This window comes from Erpetoichthys calabaricus, chromosome 5 (assembly GCF_900747795.2).
Source record: "Erpetoichthys calabaricus chromosome 5, fErpCal1.3, whole genome shotgun sequence".
Classification (NCBI taxonomy): Eukaryota; Metazoa; Chordata; class Cladistia; order Polypteriformes; family Polypteridae; genus Erpetoichthys; species Erpetoichthys calabaricus.
The window spans coordinates 14431896-14453601 of NC_041398.2; the positions used below are offsets into that span (position 1 = coordinate 14431896).

Here is a 21706-nt window from a genome sequence, read left to right on the forward strand (position 1 = left end):
AATTGTTTTCAATATTTCAGACAACAGTGAAGTTTCTCCCCAGTGGTAATTCGGAGGCACCTTACATCTATGCACCATTTGCCACATTCATCACCATTAGCCTTCTCTCTGCTGTGAATTCCAGCATACTTGTCAGCTACTTTAAATGAGAATTATCTTCCTCATTTAGAACAGTAGTGACGTCTTCCTTCACTTTTTCTGTGTTTGGGTCAATGGAAAAATTCTCTGCCACATTTACAACGGGGTTTCCTCTAGTATGAATTCGATTGTGTCTCCATAAGCTGAAACTGCAAGAAAATCGTTTTCCACATTCAGGACAGCAACACAGTTTCTCTCCAGTATGAGTCTGTGTGTGCTTCCTCAAGCTGCTACTGCACATGAACCTTTTTCCACATTCAGAACAGCAATATGGCTTCTCCCCAGTGTGAATTCGCGCATGCCTCAGAAGACTGCTATTGTCACAGAAACTTTTCCCACACTCAGAGCAAGAAAATGGTTTTTCTCCAGTATGGTGAAATCTTATGTGGTTCTGAAGACCGTTTCTTTGTGAGAATCGTTTGCCACATTCTGAACAACCATAGGGTTTCTCTCCAGTGTGAATTCTCATGTGGGTATTAAGACTGCTGCTGTTCGAAAAATGCTTGCCACATTCAGAACAGAAATGACGTTTCTCACCAGTATGCATTTTTTTATGGCTACAAAGGGAACCGCTTCTTGAGAATTGCTTACCACACTCAGAGCAACAATAAGGTTTCTCTCCAGTATGAATTCGGATATGTTGTTGAAGTTGGCCTCTTTGCAAGAATCTCTTCCCGCATTCTGAACAGCAATGAGGCTTCTCTCCAGTATGAATTCCTTTATGGTTATAAAGACTAGGGAGGTGTATGAATCGCTTGCCACACTCCAAACAACAATAAGGTTTCTCTCCTGTGTGAATTCTGCTGTGGCGCTGAAGCTCGCTTGCTTGTGAGAACTGTCTGCCACATTCAGGGCAACAATAAGGTTTCTCTCCAGTATGGGTTCTGTTGTGGCGTTGAAGATGGCTTGCTTGTGAGAACTGCCTGCCACATTCAGAACAGCAATAACGTTTTTCTCCAGTATGAATTTTGGTATGGTTATAAAGACTACTCTTGCTTGTAAAGCTTTTTCCACATTCAGAACAGACATATGGCTTCTCTCCAGTATGAATTCTGATATGACATTTAAGATAGTGTATTTTTAAGAATCTTTTCCCACATTCTGGACAACAATGGGGTTTTTCACCAGTATGGATTCTTGAGTGCTTCTGAAGACGACTAAGTAGTGAGAATTGCTTGCCACATTCTGGACAAGAATGGAGAGTCTTTCCAGTGTGATTCCTCATGTGTCTGTTAAGACTGCTGCTGTCTGAGAAATGTTTGTCACATTCAGAAAAGCTATGACGTTTCTCACTTGGATGGGATCCTTCAAGAACATGAAGGTCATTACTGGCTGAGACTTGCTGGTCACATTCAGGTGTTTCTCCTGCATGTATTTTGGCATGATTAAAAAGAGCACTATTGCTGGAAAAGCTTTTGCCACATTTAGAGCAGATATATGGCTTCTGCCCAGTATGAGTGCACTTGTGCTTCCGAAAACTACTACTGTTGGAGAGCCTCTTCCCACATTCAGAACAGACATATGGTTTCTCTCCAGTGTGAGTTTGTGCATGGTCCTGTAAACCACTATTGTCATTGAATTGTTTGCCACATTCGAGACAGCAATAAGGTTTTTCTCCAGTGTGGATTCTTGTGTGGATCTGAAGACTGCGAATTCGCGAGAATCGTTTGCCACATTCTAAACAGCAATGGGGATTCTTGCTGGTATGAACTGTCATGTGGATATTAAGATTACTTCTCTCTAAGAAGCATTTGCCACATTCAGAACAGCTGTATGGTTTCTCACCAGTGTGAAGCTTCTTATGCTTAAGCAGGCTACTTTTGTGTAAGAATTGTTTGCCACATTCCAAACAACAGGAAAGTTTTTCTCCAGTTTGAACTTGGATGTGTTTACTCACTTCTTGTTGACAAGTTTTGATGGCCTCGGTCTGTGTTACTGTAGCAGCATGAAGTGAACTACACTGGGAAGAGGATATGGTCAGGTTCTCTGATTCACTTGTTGGTTTCCTCATCTTCTCACAGTCCAGAAGAGAGGTCTGAGCAAATGAAGATGTGGAGATGCTGCCTTTCTCCTGTAAATCTGCAATGACACAAACAGTCCAGTTAAATGTTTTTAAACAAATTCAATACTGTAACAAAGTGGCGGCACACTGGCTGGAGTTGCTGCCTCACAATGAGGTGCTCTTCCTGCTCCGGCCGCTGTGTGTATGGACTTTGTATCTTCTCCTGTTGTCTTGCGTTTCATATCCCAAAGCTACTGAGAAAGAATATTTAGAACTAAGATGCTTCAGCCTTTCCAAATAACAAAAGTATGGTACTAATAGAACTACAGTGCATCCGGAAAGTATTCACAGCACATCACTTTTTCCACATTTTGTTATCTTACAGCCTTATTCCAAAATGGATTAAATTCATTTTTTTCCTCAGAATTCTACACACAACACCCCATAATGACAACATGAAAAAAGTTTACTTGAGGTTTTTGCAAATTTATTAAAAATAAAAAAAATTGACAAATCCCATGTCCATAAGTATTCACAGCCTTTGCCATGAAGCTCCAAATTGAGCTCAGGTGCCTCCTGTATCCCCTGATCATCCTTGAGATGTTTCTGCAGCTTCATTGGAGTCCACCTGTGGTAATTTCAGTTGACTGGACATGATTTGGAAAGGCACACACCTGTCTATAGAAGGTCCCACAGTTGACAGTTCATGTCAGAGCACAAACCAAGCATGAAGTCAAAGGAATTGTCTGTAGACCTCCGACACAGGATTGTCTTGAGGCACAAATCTGGGGAAGGTTACAGAAAACTTTCTGCTGCTTTGAAGGTCCCAATGAGCACAGTGGCCTCCATCATCCGTAAGTGGAAGAAGTTCAAAACCACCAGGACTCTTCCTAGAGCTGGCTGGCCATCTACACTGAGCGATCGGGGGAGAAGGGCCTTAGTCAGGGAGGTGACCAAGAACCCGATGGTCACTCTGTCAGAGCTCCAGAGATCCTCTGTGGAGAGAGGAGAACCTTCCAGAAAGACAACCATCTCTGCAGCAATTCACCAATCAGGCTTGTATAGTAGAGTGGCCAAACGGAAGCCACTCCTTAGTAAAAGGCACATGGCAGCCCACCTGGAATTTGCCAAAAGGCACCTGAAGGACTCTCAGACCATGAGAAAGAAAATTCTCTGGTCTGATGAGACAAAGATTGAACTCTTTGGTGTGAATGCCAGGCGTCACGTTTGGAGGAAACCAGGCACCGCTCATCACCAGGCCAATACCATCCCTACAGTGAAGCATGGTGGTGGCAGCATCATGCTGTGGGGACTGGGAGACTAGTCAGGATAAAGGGAAAGATGACTGCAGCAATGTACAGAGACATCCTGGATGAAAACTTGCTCCAGAGTGCTCTTGACCTCAGACTGGGGCGACGGTTCATCTTTCAGCAGGACAACGACCCTAAGCACACAGCCAAGATATCAAAGGAGTGGCTTCAGGGACAACTCTGTGAATGTCCTTGAGTGGCCCAGCCAGAGCCCAGACTTGAATCCGATTGAACATCTCTGGAGAGATCTTAAAATGGCTGTGCACAGACACTTCCCATCCAACCTGATGGAGCTTGAGCGGTGCTGCAAAGAGGAATGGGCGAAACTGGCCAAGGATAGGTGTGCCAAGCTTGTGGCATCATATTCAACAAGACTTGAGGCTGGAATTGCTGCCAAAGGTGCAACGACAAAGTATTGAGCAAAGGTTGTGAATACTTATGGACATGGGATTTCTCAGTTTTTTTATTTTTCATAAATTTGCAAAAACCTCAAGTAAACTTTTTTCATGTTGTCATTATGGGGTGTTGTGTGTAGAATTCTGAGGAAAAAAATGAATTTAATCCATTTTGGAATAAGGCTGTAACATAACAAAATGTGGAAAAAGGGATGTGCTGGGAATACTTTCTGGATGCACTGTATAAGAAGCGTGTCACTTATGCATTAAATAAGGATGTGTTACTCTAACCAAACAAATGTAACCTAATACAGATGCTAAGCTATAAGAGTGTATTCTTGTAAGACAAATGTACTAAACTAACTTTTAAGGTAGCTTTTGATATTGTATTACCAATTATTATGTGTGATGATCATTATGTGTGAAATGTAAGCTATAATAAGAATATGCTCTGCATTAACTGACAGTATAACATTAATCCGTTTATAGCCGTTGAAGTTTTGTAACCCTGATGGTGCAGAAAGAATGAGGAAGTGAGAATTGTCTAAATCTGCTTAGGTTACACACACCTTGTGACAGTTAGGTGGGAGATCGCTGCAGTTGGTCTTCTGTGTATGGATGCTGACAACGGCTATTGCTTAAGACTGTGAATGTGGTAATAATTTTTTTAGTTGTTAGAAACACTGTGAGTTCCTGCATGTTCCAATCAAGGGTGTGACCGCAGGCTATAACTGTTGTAAGATTTTGCATATAACTTGATAAATATTTTCAATGTGTTTAGTTGTAATTTAGGCAAAGCAATGTAATTTAATGTTATATTAATGAGTGGGGGGGGGGGATGTAACTTAAACCAGTTTGGCGAGTGTTTCTCTGCTAAAGTCTTTCAAACCCCGCAAGGAAGCCAAACTGCACCTTAACATATGGTTTTGGGAGATGGCAGGTGTTAAGATTGTCTTTGCCCCATTGGTCAGAAGTATGGCTGTTTGGGATTGGCTTCTATCAGAAGCTTTTAAGTACCAGGATGTCCTATTGGCTGTAGGGGTTGGACAGAGAATCTATAAATCTGCTTGTTCAACCACATTCTCTCTGTCTTACTAACCTCTGATCATGAAGAAGCATATCTCTCCTACCAAACTGATGAAGACCATCACACCATGAACTGAAGAAGACAACACAATGGAGAGTACAACTAGGCAGCCATATTGAGGCAGGCAATGCAGCCTGTTCTGAAGAAAGCTGAATGATGCTTTAACAAGAGACATTTTAAAATAACTACAAGTCTGTGTGCCACCTGAAACTACACATCACCATTTAATCAGGTTGTATGGTTGCCAATATTCAAATGTACTTTGCATATTGTTATTATTTTATGAATATTATCAAAAATACATTGTTTTATGTGTAACTTAACTCCTGCTTGTCTTTTACTACACTTAATTGCCTGAGGTTATAGATGTAGGAGGGAAGGTGGGGAGAAGTTATATACTATAATACCTTACAAACAGTGGTAAGTCTGTGAAATCTGATGAATTCTGACAAAGGCTACATATTAATAATACAAAAAGAGAAATACAGCAATACATTACTATACCAAGACAAAACAATAATGTTCTATGCATGACCTCAAAATGAACTGCCATATTTCCTCTTTTTGTTTAAGAATAAAGACTGCTTATAAAAAGAGAGAAACGTCCTGCTTTACGCAGGTTGTCTGATCTGACCTGTCAGTAGCAACTTGAGCTAAAGAAGCTCTCACCAAGAATAAAGAAATTGCTTTTTTTACTTTTAATTGGTGTCCGCCTTCTGTTGTTCTCGACTTCAGCGTCCACACTACACTGGGGTGTGGGGACCCAAAATTCCCAGAATGAGTCACTAGTGTGGGAGTAGTGTGTAGTTATCGACAATGCCACTCGGTGTCGTATGCCTACAGTCTCGTTAGTCAGCCCGTCAAGTGGCATCGTGATGATTTGACTGAGAGAAGATTTCTGACGTTGACCCTTCAGTCTTGTTGTGATTTTAAACTCCAAGCTGAATAACAGAGTGTCGGGTCATTTGGAACGCCAAGACGATGATGATCACGTCTGCTGACAATAACTGAGTTACTGATAAAGATTTCTTTTTCCCCCATGAACAGACGTGTAAGCAGGAACATTACACTGAACTGCTGAGTTGTTTGCAGGTTAACATCAGGGAGTAAATGCCTGAAGCAGCGGCGTCGTATCATGACGGCCAGCCTGCACATAACACGTTGTCAGAGTTTTCGACCAAAAACAAGGTGCTTGTTGATTTGTGCACCCCCACATTGGCCAGGTATCACTAATGGGGACTTTGATTTGTTCCCAACATTATAATTGAGATTGAAGGGAAGAGGATTTGCTACCGTAGAAGAAATCCATGAAGAAAAGTAACTGGAGGCTCGAGTCACGGCAATAAAGAGAGGAGTACAGGAAACGTTTACAGGAATTGAAGAAGCGTTGGGACAACTGCAGTCTATCTGCAGAGGAGTATTTCATGTTAAATAAAAGGCAGTGCTGTAAATTGCATAATTTATACTGTATTTAGTTTTTCTTCCAGGAATTTTTGAGTCTCTTACATTTAGGTTTATTTATTTTGCTGACGCCTTTATCCAGGGCGACTTACAACATTTATGATAAAATTGGTTTCATTGCTTTTTGGTGTTCCAATTGCAGCTCAGGCAGGTGAAGTGACTCACTCAGGGTCACCGAGTGGTGTCAGTCATGGGATTTGAATCCACATCTGCAGGGTTTGAAGACTTTCCCACTACATCACCATAGCTACTGTGGTAATCATTGTCAGTTGTGACTGAGTGGTGATGTGTGTGCCAGAGTGCCCTGCAGTGGACTGGCATCCATTCTTGGGCTGCATTCAAAGCTGTCGGAGACTCCAAGTTAAGAAAACGGGGGGACTGGAATAAGATCTGATAAGAGGAGGAGGTCATGAAGTTGTTACTTTAAAGTGGATTCACCCAGACTCAAGCTCAAGCCCCTCCATGTCCGGTGGTCACTATTGCTCCCTCACTCTTAGTTATTTTCAACGTCCCCACTAAGTCTCATTTTCTTATTGTTCCTCTCATTTCTGTCATCTTAATCTTTAACCGGACCCTGCAGTGGATGAGCCCTCTTTAATGATGGACTCCTCAGAGCTTTGTCTAATTCCTGTGTAACGGCTCATATACACCTCAATTCTGATGCAATGTAGAAGAATAGAGGTGGACTGTGGGACAGATGATCAGTAAATACAACATGGAAATGAATTTGAGGTTTTATTTTTTTGTTGAGATTTAGTTAATAATATTTACATGCTTTAAGAATTTAATCTCTACTAAAAGAAAAAAAATGCAAATACATGCACTTGTAGTCAGGACGCTAAGCGTTTAGCACAGCTGCCGAATTGTTCAAATGTTTTGAGGTCAAATCCTACACTCCATTGTTATCCATGTGGACTTTGCACGGTCTTCCATGTCTTTATGGGTAAAACTCTAGTTACGCAAAATATTTAGCAACATCAGCAAGAAGATGCAGGTTAGGTGACCAGGGGCCTCATGCATAACCCGTGCATAGAATTCACACTATAACTTGACGTAAGCACAAAAGCCAAAATGTGCTTACGCACAGAAAAATCCTGATGCAGGAATCTGTGGTTTCGCCAACTTCTGCGTTTTTCCGCTCCATAAATCTGTCTCAGCGTGGAAATAAATGCACGTGCACGCGCCTGCTGTCCCGCCACAACTCCTCCCAGAATTATGCCTCTTTGAATATGCTAATCAATATAAATAGCCCTTAAGCCCAGCGTTCTGTGAAAAGGCAATGGCAAAAGTACGAGGGAAAATAGAAGAATTTCAGTGAATACCAAATGGAGGCAAAGAAAAACGTACTATTTGTTGGTTTAAACAGTTATATAAGCAACAAAAGGAAGTTGATCGAGTGACATAGTGTGTCAGAGAAACTCGAAAACTCAAGTTCACAAAGTCACACAGTGCCCGAAATAAAAAAGAAGTTGTCAGATATCAAAGTCGGCGTGAAAAGGCGACTTGTAGCCCACCATCTGAGTGTCATATGAAAGCTTATTAGGGTACAGTGAAAAAAATAGGTATACAGTGGGGAAAAAAAAACACGAAATGTCAACTTTAATCTTGAAATTTCTACTTTAATCACGTAGTTTATTTTGTCATAAAAGTAGAACATCAAAAACTTCATCTTAAAATCATTTAATTTACTAGTATCTCAAATCCCATTGTAACTAAACACGTTAAATGCTTTGTTGTGTATTTGATCTTCTATGTGCTCTATGTGTGTGAATCACTACGTGCTCTTACTCCGATAGGACACAGAATCCATTACGTTCATATTACAGCTCTCTGAATAATTAAAATACTGAGATGTATACGTGATATCATTTTCATGATGATAGGAGTTAAAGCATGTTATTAAACATGGGAACATGGTGGCGCAGTGATTGTTCATGTCTTACAGCAAGATGCTTGCTGCACCATGTGCGACCTTCAATGAAATGCTTTATTACAGAAGTACTGTCCCTTTCAAACATACTAACCCCCAATTCCTGTCCTTACTTTTCTTTCTCCAAATATCCAATCGCCACACAATCAGCTCTGTAATAGACGTTAAGCCATCTGTAAGCTTAGAATGGCGATTCTTCAAAACTTTTAAGGAACATTGAAATATCTTCGTAGTACATGTTTAATTATTCTATCCATCTATCCTTCCAGTGTCGCGCCAGCCACAGCATGAATACAGCGCGAGGAAGGAACAATCCGTGAATGAAGATCAACCTCGCTAGCGCTGTGGCACCGTGTAGTTAAAGTTTTATCTGTATAATATAATAAACATATTTTGCTGCATTTCATCTTAAAAATGATATCGTCATCATCTGTAAATATGCGCTTTATAAAGTGGCTCAGGTTGTGCAATATTATAACTATCATAAGTACAATTACCTCACGGTAACTTGCAAGTCCAAACAGTTCTACAAGGAGCACTTGATGGACTGATTGAGTGCATTTAGAGCTCTTGGGATGAAACTGTTTGTGAACCGCGAGGTCCGAACAGGAAAGGCTGTGAAGCGATTGCCACATGAGAGCAGTTCAAATAGCGAATGGCTGAGGCAGCATGTGCTTGATTCTGTATATGATAATTCTCTTTCCGATCAGCTGCTGCTGTGATTCACACTCAGATACAGTAATATAAATACTCCGAGTGGTGCAGTGAGAGTAATATGGAAAAAGATGATCCGCTGTGGCAACCGTTAACGGGAACAGCTGACAGAAGAAGAAGAAGGAGGTGCAGTGAGAGTAACAACACTAAAGCAGTTATGGTATTTGGAATAGTTTGACCATTCTGTGGACCATTATATTGTTACAGGTTAATTACAATCAGATGCATTCAATTTATGAACGATATGCGGTGCATTTCAGTATATTTGATAAAGCCACCATCGTGGATGTGGATCTAAGAAAGGGTAAGCACACAGGAACAGTAGCACTGCTTTGACGCTGGGTGCCGCCAGTCTGCAAAACCGAGCGGAGAAATTGTGTACGCCAGGATATGAGGTACCGTGGAAAAGTGCGTGGCTTTACGCCAAGTGTAGGTTTTATACATCGCGATTTGAACGTGGAAACGTTCTTACGCAACATTTCTGTGCATACGCACCGTTTATACATGAGGACCCTGGTGACTCGGAAGTGACACCGTGTGACTGTGGGGTTGAATGGGCCCCGAGATGGACTGGCACCTCATGTCTCATATTGCTAAGATAGGCTTTGGCCTCCCTCCCCAAAACCTTCAATTTGATCAGATGTACTTAAGAATATTATGGTATGTTCGTAAGCCCTAACTGTACACTGAAAAAATGAACTTTCCCCCCAACATACAGTATTTTGTAAATGTGTATTATACAATAAGCAGATTAATGACAAGATTGCGAGTGGGGGAAACTCCTAGGAATCCATTTTTGAGAGTAAATGTCTATGAGCAGGTCAGGACACGACAACCCGAAAGAGAGCCAGTGAGCCGATAGGAAGGTGGGCACAGCATTGGAAAATGACAGAAGCCCACGGGCTTGAGCAAAACCTTTCCAGTTAAGTGCACTAGAGTAAGGATTTTATTTTAATTATATAGAATTTTTTTTTTTTGTGGACAACCGAGTCTTAACTATGAGCTTCATCCTTTGTATGAGAATATGCTACAGAAATAAATGTTGCTGTTAGGTGTAATACAAATAAGAAGTACAGGAGTTTTTACTAACATATGACTTTTAATGTCATTTACATTAAACATAATGATATTGGCCTAGCAAACGTCACTGGTTGGTGTAGTAGATGTTATGTGCTGGTCACTTTAGATTTTTATGTAGTCACCCTAACTTTTCAAAATTATTATTTATTAGATAAGCTATTTTTTTTTCCAAATTAACATGCTCCAGGGGTCTTTATTCCAATTCAATCAAATCATGAATCCCACTCTTATTTCAGTCTACTGACAATGCCAACAGAACCCCTGTTACAATTTGTAAAGTTCCTGTTATATTTAATCACATGACTTACATTTTCTCAGCTGCTCTTCTGCTTTTCTTCTGACTCCTTCATTAATTTTCTCCTCACGTTCCGATAACTCAGATTTCACTTCCACAGAAATCTCCACAGTAGCCAGTTGTCCAGTATTAGTGACCCAGGGCTGCAAATTGGAAAGAGATTCTTCACACACATCTGGCTTGAAAATCGGTCCAGCTTCACGTTTTTGCAGTGCAAGGCCAAATGAGAAATCTTTGAGGTCTTCAACTTTAATCTCAGCAGACTCCTCCTTGCACTCCTCCTCTTTAAAAATAGAAATTCTTTCCTCGCAGTCCTCCACCTTCACGCACAAATCCTCTGGTGCGCCCGACTCACGGTCCTCTTCTTTAATGTGTGCCGGTCGCTGCTCCACACCTTTCTGTTTGATCGAGGCCATGCTCCGTGTAAAACTCTTCTCTGACCCCCAAATGTCGGCTCTTCACTTCTAAGACCCCCCCTTCTCACCTGGGAAGCCCCGGCCCATTAGTCACCACACTCACACATGGAAATGAGAACAAGGAAGGAGGGTCCCTGTGAAATTAAAAGAGACAGAATGAATTCATAACATCGTCAAAAACAACTAGCGTAATTCAGGGCTAACTAAATGAAAGACAAGCAAACTAAATGAGCTTTTTATGAGAGATCTGAAATGCTGTGTAACGTCCGTTTCAGCTTAAGAAATTCTCTGAAGTGAAAACCTTCTTGATATGGAGACCACTTCCAGCTGAGCAAGACAAAGACAAGAACAGGGAAAGAGGAGCAGAGTTTATAAATTCACACCCTGCTCATCTTGAACCATTTCATATCAGTGAAGGTCCTGGATGGTCCTGTGGATGTTTCTGGAAGCCTCACATGCTTTTCATTACATTTGAATCGCCAGTTCACAACAGGTTGGGTGTTTCAAGGAACATTTTAGGTTGGGTATCTCCTTCATAGTTGTGTTTTAACAAAAAGTTTGGTTTGGAAGATACTGCAGCGCCATTTTGGTTTTATTATGTTAGCTGATATTATGAGCAACTGCTGCTGTGATGTGACGGGTGCGTCATCTTCACAGTCTGCACACTGTGGCGTCTTTTACACAACGCTACTTTAGTTGGCACCACAGACTTGCCAGCTTCAGAGATCGCAGACTGTGCCTTAAAACAATAACAAATTAAACTCCTTTGATTTTAATGTCTTCAGATCTGTTCCTCCCTGTCTTTACCACGATTCTCATTTTCACATCAGGTTTTCTTTTCCAGGTCCTCAGTCTCCTTCTGGTCTGACTAAAGTGTGGTTATCACCCTCATTCTTGTTTTGTCCACCTGCTGTCCCCATTGACACCTTGCATGTTCTCTAACCATCATGTACAGAATGTAGGAAGACCCTCAGAGACACAGAGGGGAACACACAAACTGGGACCGTGAGTGGGATTTGAACACAGGATACTGGAACCATCAAGCAGCAGCACTCAGCACCACTCTGTCCTTGTCTTACCATTCCTGCTCCGAACCCCCATACAGTAATAAAGTCTAAAACCGGTACACACAACGACAAACCCATCAGACATTCCCACCGGGTTATCCCACTCACACTTCATCTTCTGAAGGCTCGTTTCTCATTCTCTGCTGGTCACACGTGAACAGAAGTTTTGTCTTCAGTCCTCCACTTATTCTCCTACATCATAAAACACAAGCGGGTCCAACAATAATATGACCAGTGATGGCCGAGTGGGTCCTGTGGTGCACTGGCAACCTCTACAGGTTACTTCTTATCTCCCACCCCACGCTGCTTGTGGCCAAAGAAACCCTGAACTCAATGAAGGGGCCGTCATAATGGAGGGATGGCTAGCAGGTCCTGAACCAGTGGGTTCGTACCTGAAGGCTCACCTTGCTGTTTGAATACCCGCCATGTTAACTGACCTGCTCCGGGTTTAAGATGGACTCTGCACTGACTGTGCTTGCTTAGTGTGCCCTGTGATGGACTGACGCCGTCTTCAGGGTTGGTTCCTGCCTTGAAGCCCACTCTGCCTGTGTCACTAAATCCTTGAAATGAACAAAGTGGCTGCCATAATGGAAAGATGGCTAGCAGTTCCTAAAATGGTGGCTTTGTACTTACAGGTCTGTGGCTCAGCTTGCTGTGTGAATACCTGCCATGTTAACTGACCTGCTCAGTATTCAAGATGGACTCCTCACACTTTCTCTCTTCACCCTCTATCCATTATTCCGGTATGGTAAAGATTATTCCTGACACCCCCACCTCCCCAACAATAGTTACCAGAATTCCTATTTCATATTAGAAGTGCCATCATCATCACATACAGGACATCTTTGTCTCCTCTAAACCTAACAGAACATCATCAGACCTGATTAACCCAAACTCACATGTGTCTAAACAGACTGCTGATGACGGATTGTTTCCTTTGATGGACTGGCACCCCCTCCAGGTTCTTTCTTGTCTTGCGCCCCGTGATTTCCACTGTAACACCAAACTGAATTAAGGGGCCATCATAATGGAGGGGTGGCTAGCAGTTCCAAAACTGGTGGCTTTGTACCTACAGCTCCGTGGCTCACTTTGCTGTGTGAATACCCGCCATATTAACTGACCTGCTCAGGGTTTAAGATGGACTCCTTACACTTCTTCTCTTCACTCTCTATGTATTATTCCTGTCTGGTAACAGAATTCCTATTTCACAATGGAGGTGCCATCACCATCACATACAGAACACCATCATCTCCTCAAAAACTAACAGAACATCATCAGACCTGCTTAACTCCAAACTCACATGTGTGTCCAGTTCATCTCTAAACTGACTGCTGATTGTTTCCTTTGATGGACTGGTGTCCCCTTGCCTTAACACCCATGCTTGAGTCCATGGAGTGGCTGCTTCACACGTGATGAAGACCATGGAGCGGCTGCAGCTTCACCACCTGAGGCCACAGGTCTACCACGCCCTCAACCCTCAGCAGTTCACATACCAGGAGAAGGTGTGAGCGGAGGATGCCATCATCTACATGCTACACCGATTCCTCTCCCACTTGGACAGAGACAGTGGTGCAGTAAGAATTAGGTTTCTGGACTTCTCTAGTGGCTTCAACACCATTCAACCTCTGCTCCTTAGGGACAAGCTGACAGAGATTGGAGTAGATTCATACCTGGTGACATGGATCGTGGACTATCTTAAAGACAGACCTCAGTATGTGCGCCTTGGGAACTGCAGGTTTGACATTGTGGTCAGCAACACAGGAGCGCCACAGGGGACTGTACTTTCTCCGGTCCTGTTCAGCCTATATACATCAGACTTCCAATACAACTCAGAGTCCTGCCACGTGCATAAGTTCACTGATGACACTGCTATCGTGGGCTGCATCAGGAGTGGGCAGGAGGAGGAGTATAGGGACCTAATCAAGGACTTTGTTAAATGGTGCGACTCAAACCACCTACAACTGAACAGCAAAACCAAGGAGCTGGTGGTGGATTTTAGGAGGACCAGGCCTCTCATGGACCCCATGATCATCAGAGGTGACTGTGTGCAGAGGGTGCAGACCTATAAATACCTGGGAGTGCAGCTGGATGATAAATTAGACTGGACTGCCAATACTGATGATCTGTGTAAAAGAGGACAGAGCCGACTATACTTCCTTAGAAGGCTGGCGTCCTTCAACATCTACAATAAGATGCTGCAGATGTTCTATCAGACGGTTGTGGCGAGTGCCCTCTTCTATGTGATGGTGTACTGGGGAGGCAGCATAAAGAAGAAAGACGCCTCACGCCTGGACAAACTGGTGAGGAAGGCAGGCTCTATTGTATGCATGGAGATGGACAGTTTAACATCTGTGGCAGAGCGACGGGCGCTGAGCAGACTCCTGTCAATCATGGAGAATCCACTGCATCCACTGAACAGGATCATCTCCAGACAGAGCAGCAGCTTCAGCGACAGACTGCTGTCACCATCCTGCTCCACTGACAGACTGAGGAGATCGTTCTTCCGCCACACTATGTGACTCTTCAGTTCCACCCGGGGGGGTAAACGTTAACATTATATAAAGTTATTGTCTGTCTGTATACCTGCATTGTTATTCATCTTTAATTTAATATTGTTCTTTATCAGTGTAAGAACCATTTTCCTTGTTCTATAAGATTCATGAATGTTTATTAGATGACAATGTATAAACTATGGAAGTTTCCTATAACCCCCGTGAATAGAATTGTTTTGGTATGTTCTTGCCATTTCTAATAGCTTGGAGTAAACATTATTGTTCAGTTAGTTAGTGTCAGCCTTGCCTTGTATAAGCTGTAGAGGCATACGGTTTTTAACTGTGACCACACGTTACCGTGCTTGGGCACTTGCCTATGTGCCAACCGGCTTGCAAGCCTTTAAGTAGAAAAGAACAAATTAAGAACCTTTAAGTACAGAAGAAGAAATTAAGAACCTTTAAGTATAAAAATACTAAAGTCTTTCAAGAAAAGCTAAGTTTATAGAAGATTCATTTTTTTCCTTTTTTGCCTTTTATTCTACGTGTGTAACTATTTTTTCTTCTATTCTTGTTTTGATTATTCGCTTTTAACTTTCACTAAATACCTTTAAAACGAACTCTTGGACTCTGTGAATTCTTTTGACACGCGTCTTACCCGTGCCTGATTACACCTTATATTTTTGCAGCTACACTAAAGTTAAAAACCAGCCTAAAATTTCAAAACTGCCTAAAATTGAAATCGACCTAAGAAAGAAAACTTGAAATTTCCTTGGATTATAAAAGAAAGCAAGTCTGTGTGTTCAACGCTTCAAATCGCACTGCGACAAAAGAAAACAACAATGACTTGAAAAACATTCAACAGGTATCTTTCATGTTTGTTTTCTATCAGAGTAGGACATATTTGAGAATTGCTATTGCTCCTCGTGAGACTGTATAAATTATAAGGCAGCTTAAACACCTAATAAAATCATCATGGCCCCAGTATCCGGCATCCAGAGGAAACATCTGCGAGGCGTGAATGAAAGTCACTTTGAATATGACGTTTCTACAATGGAGGACCATCTCCATGACGACAGAAAGCCGTTCAATACAGTGACAACCAAACTTCAATCAGAAATGGATTACAAATATAGACAATTATCTGCTTCTATGAAGAAAATAACGGATTTACAAAAAAATGAATATAACTGTGAAAATATAAAATTAACTTTTGAGAATCAGTTCACCAACCTGAGAATGGAATACAAAAAGTTAAGTGTCAAACTTTTATCCATCCAGAACATCGAAGATGCAAGTATTCATGACTTTCTACGTAACAATGAAAGTAAAAACATTTCTCAGCAACAGCTTTATGAACAACAAAATAAAGCACCAGCACCTCTTCAACAATTGCGCTATGAACAGTGTCATGATCAACTGAAAGAACAACAGTATATGACTCAAGTGTTTTATGTGTCATACAGTAAAATCCCAATATTTGACGGCGATCCCTCGAAATTTGTGGATTTTATACGAGCATTTGACCGAGATATCGACAATGTGATAGAGAATCCGCAAGACAAATTGGATTTTTTGGCACAGTTTATTAAAGGTCTCAAAGCTCCCATCCAGCTACAGAATGGAAAAGGTCAGAGTGATTATGCGATCTCTCCAGACGAATATACAAACATTATGCCTGACTTACAAAGCGGACAACAATTTGATAGTAACAATAACATTCGTATTAAAGTCTGTAAACTTCCTCAAGACCTACAAGCACCGCGGCAATGCAAAGTTCAGAGTATTGAAAGTATGGAGAGCAGGCGAACCCCTCTCGCCAATCCAGCGAACGTTCTGGACAAACAGACAGCATCAGCTTTGAACCCCGTGTGCAGCTCAGCTCTACAAAGCCATACCTTCGAGCAGGAAAAGGACAAAGCTGATCAAGAGATGTATCCTTTGAAAGGCGTCCTAAGAGAAAGCAGTTTTGCTACAAACAAAAAAAGGGATACAGACACCTCAGTCGAAACAGCGGAGACGGCTGGACGTACAAGCGGTAAGCTCTGTCATTTTTGCAATGAAAATCACGATCTTAATGAATGCAGTGCAATTCAGAAACAAACTTATGAAAGTAGAATTGACTTTTTGAAATCTGAAGGCTTATGCTTTAAGTGCCTTAACCCTTTGCAGTCGTATTTAATTTTCAACGTCACGCTACATTAGTCGTAATTAATTATTGAAAAAACGCCAATAATTACAGCAGTTATTTTTTTCAAGCACGTAGGAATAACACAGGCCACTTTTCTCGACCAGGTGACTGTGCAAATCGGTCAGAAACTTGCAGGGCCACCAGCGGTGGCCTGACGACCTATAGCGCACTTTTTACTAAGGCCAGTTTTCTGGCCAAACGACCGCAAAGGGTTAAACAAGGACATTTTAGTAAAAAATGTGAAGAAAAGATTAAATGCCAAATATGCTCTCATTTACATCTAGTAATTCTGCATATGAATAAGGAAAAAGGCATCGACGATAAAGCCGGACCTCCTAAAGAGGAGAACGCTAAGTCGGAAGAGAAGAATGTTTCTTCTGCCCATATTTCGGTTGAACCGCAAAAGAATTGTACTGATACCGGGGCCGGTAAAGAGTGTGTCTTAACTGTGACTCCAGTTGAATTTAAGTCTGAAACGAGTGAAAAATGTGTAGAAACATCTGCTCCAAAAGACTCAGCAAATCAGTTATACCAGAAGAGGCAAAACACCCTGAAACATTCAGAAGAATTCACATATTGCTACTGTCATTATGCAACAAGTTCATAAAGAAATTAGACATTGTGGGCATAATTACAAGATGCTACACCCTGAAACTCCTGGGTAAAGACAATACCAGATGCAAAGGGGGCAGTCAGAAGAATATGTGTGCAGACCTAGACCAGCACTCTGGACGTACAGTGCATCTAGAAAGTATTCACAGCACATCACTTTTTCCACATTTTGTTATGTTACAGCCTTATCCCAAAATTGATTAAATTCATTTTTTTCCTCAGAATTCGACACACAACACCCCATAATGACAACGTGAAAAAAGTTTATTTTAGGTTTTTGCAAATTTATTAAAAATAAAAAATCTGAGAAATCCCATGTCCATAAGTATTCACAGCCTTTGCTCAATACTTTGTCGATGCCCCTTTGGCAGCAATTCCAGCCTCAAGTCTTGTTGAATATGATGCCACAAGCTTGGCACACCTATCCTTGGCCAGTTTCGCCCATTCCTCTTTGCAGCACCTCTCAAGCTCCATCAGGTTAGATGGGAAGCGTCGGTGCACAGCCATTTTAAGATCTCTCCAGCGATGTTCAATCAGATTCAAGTCTTGTCTCTGGCTGGGCCACTCAAGGACATTCACAGAGTTGTCCTGAAGCCACTCCTTTGATATCTTGGCTGTGTGCTTAGGGTCGTTGTCCTGCTGAAAGATGAACCGTCGCCCTAGTCTGAGGTCAAGAGCGCTCTGGAGCAGGTTTTCATTCAGGATGTCTCTGTACATTGCTGCAGTCATCTTTCCCTTTATCCTGACTAGTCTCCCAGTCCCTGCCGCTGAAAAACATCCCCACAGCATGATGCTGTCACCACCATGCTTCACTGTAGGGATGGTATTGGCCTGGTGATGAGCGGTGCCTGGTTTCCTCCAAATGTGACGCCTGGCATTCACACCAAAGAGTTCAATCTTTGTCTCATCAGACCAGTGAATTTTCTTTCTCATGGTCTGAGAGTCCTTCAGGTGCCTTTTGGCAAATTCCAGGTGGGCTGCCATGTGCCTTTTACTAAGGAGTGGCTTCTGTCTGGCCACTCTACCATACAGGCCTGATTGGTGAATTGCTGCAGAGATGGTTGTCCTTCTGGAAGGTTCTCCTCTCTCCACAGAGGACCTCTGGAGCTCTGACAGAGTGACCATCGGGTTTTTGGTCACCTCCCTGACTAAGGCCCTTCTCCCCCGATCGCTCAGTTTAGATGGCTGGCCAGCTCTAGGAAGAGTCCTGGTGGTTTCAAACTTCTTCCACTTACGGATGATGGAGGCCACTGTGCTCATTGGGACCTTCAAAGCAGCAGTAATGTTTCTGTAACCTTCCCTCAGATTTGTGCCTTGAGACAATCCTGTCTCGGAGGTCTACAGACAATTCCTTTGACTTCATGCTTGGTTTATGCTCTGACATGAACTGTCAACTGTGGGACCTTATATAGACAGGTGTGTGCCTTTCCAAATCATGTCCAGTCAACTGAATTTACCACAGGTGGACTCCAATGAAGCTGCAGAAACATCTCAAGGATGAGCAGGGGAAACAGGATGGACCTGAGCTCAATTTGGAGCTTCATGGCAAAGGCTGTGAATACTTATGGACATGGGATTTCTCAATTTTTTTATTTTTAATAAATTTGCAAAAATCTCAAGTAAACTTTTTTCACGTTGTCCTTATAGGGTTGTGTGTAGAATTCTGAGGAAAAAAATGAATTTAATCCATTTTGGAATAAGGCTGTGACATAACAAAATGTGGAAAAAGTGATGTGCTGGGAATACTTTCCGGATGCACTGTACCTGTGAACAAACTGCACCTGCTCCAGGAAACAGCAAATGATTGAAGTGATTAATTTCAATCATTTGCTGTTTAATTATAAATTTCTTAAGCTTAATGTTTTTATAGTAGAATCTAAGTTTCTTAAGTTTTAAGTAAGGATTAAGTTTAGTAAAGTGGCTCACCGTCGGGGAATCAAACCCCGGTCTCCCATGTGACAGGCAGGGATACTAACCACTATACTAATGAGGAAAGGCTCTTAGTAAGTAATGTTAAAGTAATTGATTTCTGCCCTGGTATAAACAATTAGGGGCCAGATGTGTAAGAGCCATTTTCCTAGTTCTATAAGATTCATGAATGTTTATTAGATGACAATGCATAAACTATGGAAGGTTCCTATAACCCCCATGAATAGAATCGTTTTGGTATGTTCTTGCCATTTCTAATAGCTTGGAGTAAACGTTATTCTTCAGTTAGTTAGTGTCAGCCTTGCCTTGTATAAGGTGTAGAGGCATACGGTTTTTAACCGTGACCACACGTTATAGTGCCTGGGCACTTGCCTATGTGCCAACCGGCTTACGAGCCTTTAAGTACAGAAGAAGAAATTAAGAACCTTTAAGTATAAAAATACTAAAGTCATTCAAGAAAAGCTAAATTTATAGAAGATTCATTTTTCCCTTTTTTTTGCCTTTTATTCTACGTGTGTAACTATTTTTTCTTTTATTCTTGTTTGGATTATTCACTTTTAACTTTCACTAAAAAACCTTTAAAACAAACTCTTGGACTCTGTGAATTCTTTTGACACGCGTCTTACCCGTGCCTGATGACACCTTATATTTCAGCAGCTACAATCAGTATGCTGCTGCTGGAGTATGTGGATTTCCCCTAGGGATTAATAAAGTATCTATCTATCTATCTATCTATCTATCTATCTATCTATCTATCTATCTATCTATCTATCTATCTATCTATCTATCTATCTATCTATCTATCTATCTATCTATCTATCTATCTATCTATCTAATCCTGCCAACTATGCTATCTGTCTATCTATCTATCTATCCACTGTAACACTAAAATGAATTAAGTTGCGGTCATAATGGAGGGGTGGCTAGCACTTCATAGGCTGATTGTTTTGTACCCGCAGGACTGCGGCTCACCATGCTGTCTAAATACCCGCCATGTTAACTGAGCTGCTCAGGGTTCAAGATTAACTCTGCATTGACCGCGATAGCCGAGTTTATCCTGTGATGGACTGGCACCCCCTCCAGGGTTGGTTTCTGCCTTGCATCTCTTGCTGTCCACGTCCACTGTACCCTCGAAATGAATGAACCCCCTTAGTGTTCACAATGGACTCCTCGCAATTCTTCTCTTCACCCTCTCTGTACTTCCAGCTGGTAAAGTTTATCCCCAACTCCTCTGTTAATGGAATTCCCATTTCACAATGGAGGCACAATCACCATCAGACACAGAGCCCCCTCCCCTCCCCCCCCCTTCTAAAACTAACACAACATCATCAAACCCACTTTAATCTGAGCACACAAGTGACTGGTGACACCCGAGTGTTCCCTGTGACGGGCTGGCACCCTCTACAGGTTAGTCCCTCTTTTCGACCACATGCTGCTGAGAAAAAAATATATATATTAACTGTAATGATTATAAGTAGTTACTTCACAATACCAAGTACTGTATTTTGTATTAATCATGCTGCCAAGAGCTATAGGATTCATTATTTCTATAGGATTTGTTCTCCATTTTGGTAGAAAAAGAATTAAGCTTGTGCACAGGATGAGGGACTAACTTGCATTCTTTTGCGGGAAAATGCTGACCTCTTGATAGTAACAGGACACCCTGTGATATTATAAATCAATGCGACAGTATCTGAATTCTTGCTTAAAATTATTTGAGTAAATTTCTTAAAACTGTAAAACACATTCCAATTCAGGGAGTCGCAAGCTATTATGATTTATGTATAACCTCAACATGAATGTTTCCTCTTTATGTTTTTATTCTTGTCAACGAACTTGAGTTTAAAAAGGAAGTCTCACCTTCTTGCTGTCTGATCTGACCAGTCAGTGGCACTGAGCTGGGGGGGGTGGGGGGGGATAGTGCAGCAGTCTCTTTGACTCACCAAGAATAAAAAATTGGCTTTTTACTTTAAATTGGTGTTTGTCTCCCGTTGTTATTGACTTCAGTGTTCACACTGCTTATGCTTATCCACTGCATTTGTCATTCCAAATGGTGCATCACAGATATTTGTAATAGTAAGAGGCAATGCATTTGTCTTTCCAACAGAAAGAGCACCACAAATATTAACACTGCTTTGACGAATCCCATACCAAATGGCATATAATAGAGACACACGCATTGCATTTGTCATTAACAGATTGCATATCACAAACATTCGAAGTAATAAAATGCATTGCATTGGTCATTCCAACAGATGGCGCACCACAAATATTAACTCTGCTTTAATGAATCCCATACCAAAAGTAATATAATAGAGACATATGCATTGCATTTGTCATTCCAACAGACTGCATATCACAAACATTTGTAGTAATAAAATGCATTGTGTCTGTCATTCCAACAGATGGCACACCACAACTATTAACACTGCTTTTGTGAATCCTATATCAAATGGCATATAACAGACACGTGTTACTTATTTTACTTCTTTGTTTTTACACTATTGCTTGTCCTTTCACATAAAATTTTAAACCTGTCCTGCCCTGAACTTCATGTCCCTCCAGTCCCTAGTTTACACAATCCTTGACT

At 41.6% G+C, this 21706-nt stretch overlaps 1 protein-coding gene and 1 pseudogene across 6 annotated transcripts in view; both read right to left on the minus strand.

The window, feature by feature from the left end:
• The window catches only part of LOC114641552 (zinc finger protein 420-like), a 75389-nt pseudogene that overhangs the window by 1210 nt on the left and 52473 nt on the right, over window positions 1-21706 (minus strand).
• LOC114641553 (zinc finger protein 345-like) overlaps window positions 68-21706 on the minus strand; it is a 77645-nt gene continuing 56006 nt past the window's right edge. For 5 of the 6 annotated variants that reach the window (XM_051927402.1, XM_051927401.1, XM_051927404.1 and 2 more), the window contains 2 exons: window positions 10426-10962; window positions 68-2217 (listed from right to left, as the gene is read on the minus strand). In XM_051927402.1, coding sequence (XP_051783362.1) covers window positions 137-2217; window positions 10426-10828 — 2484 coding nt within the window. In that variant the 5' untranslated portion in view covers window positions 10829-10962 and the 3' untranslated portion in view covers window positions 68-136. The remainder of the gene's footprint in view (window positions 2218-10425; window positions 10963-21706) is intronic. The other variant, XM_051927405.1, reaches the window with a different exon arrangement.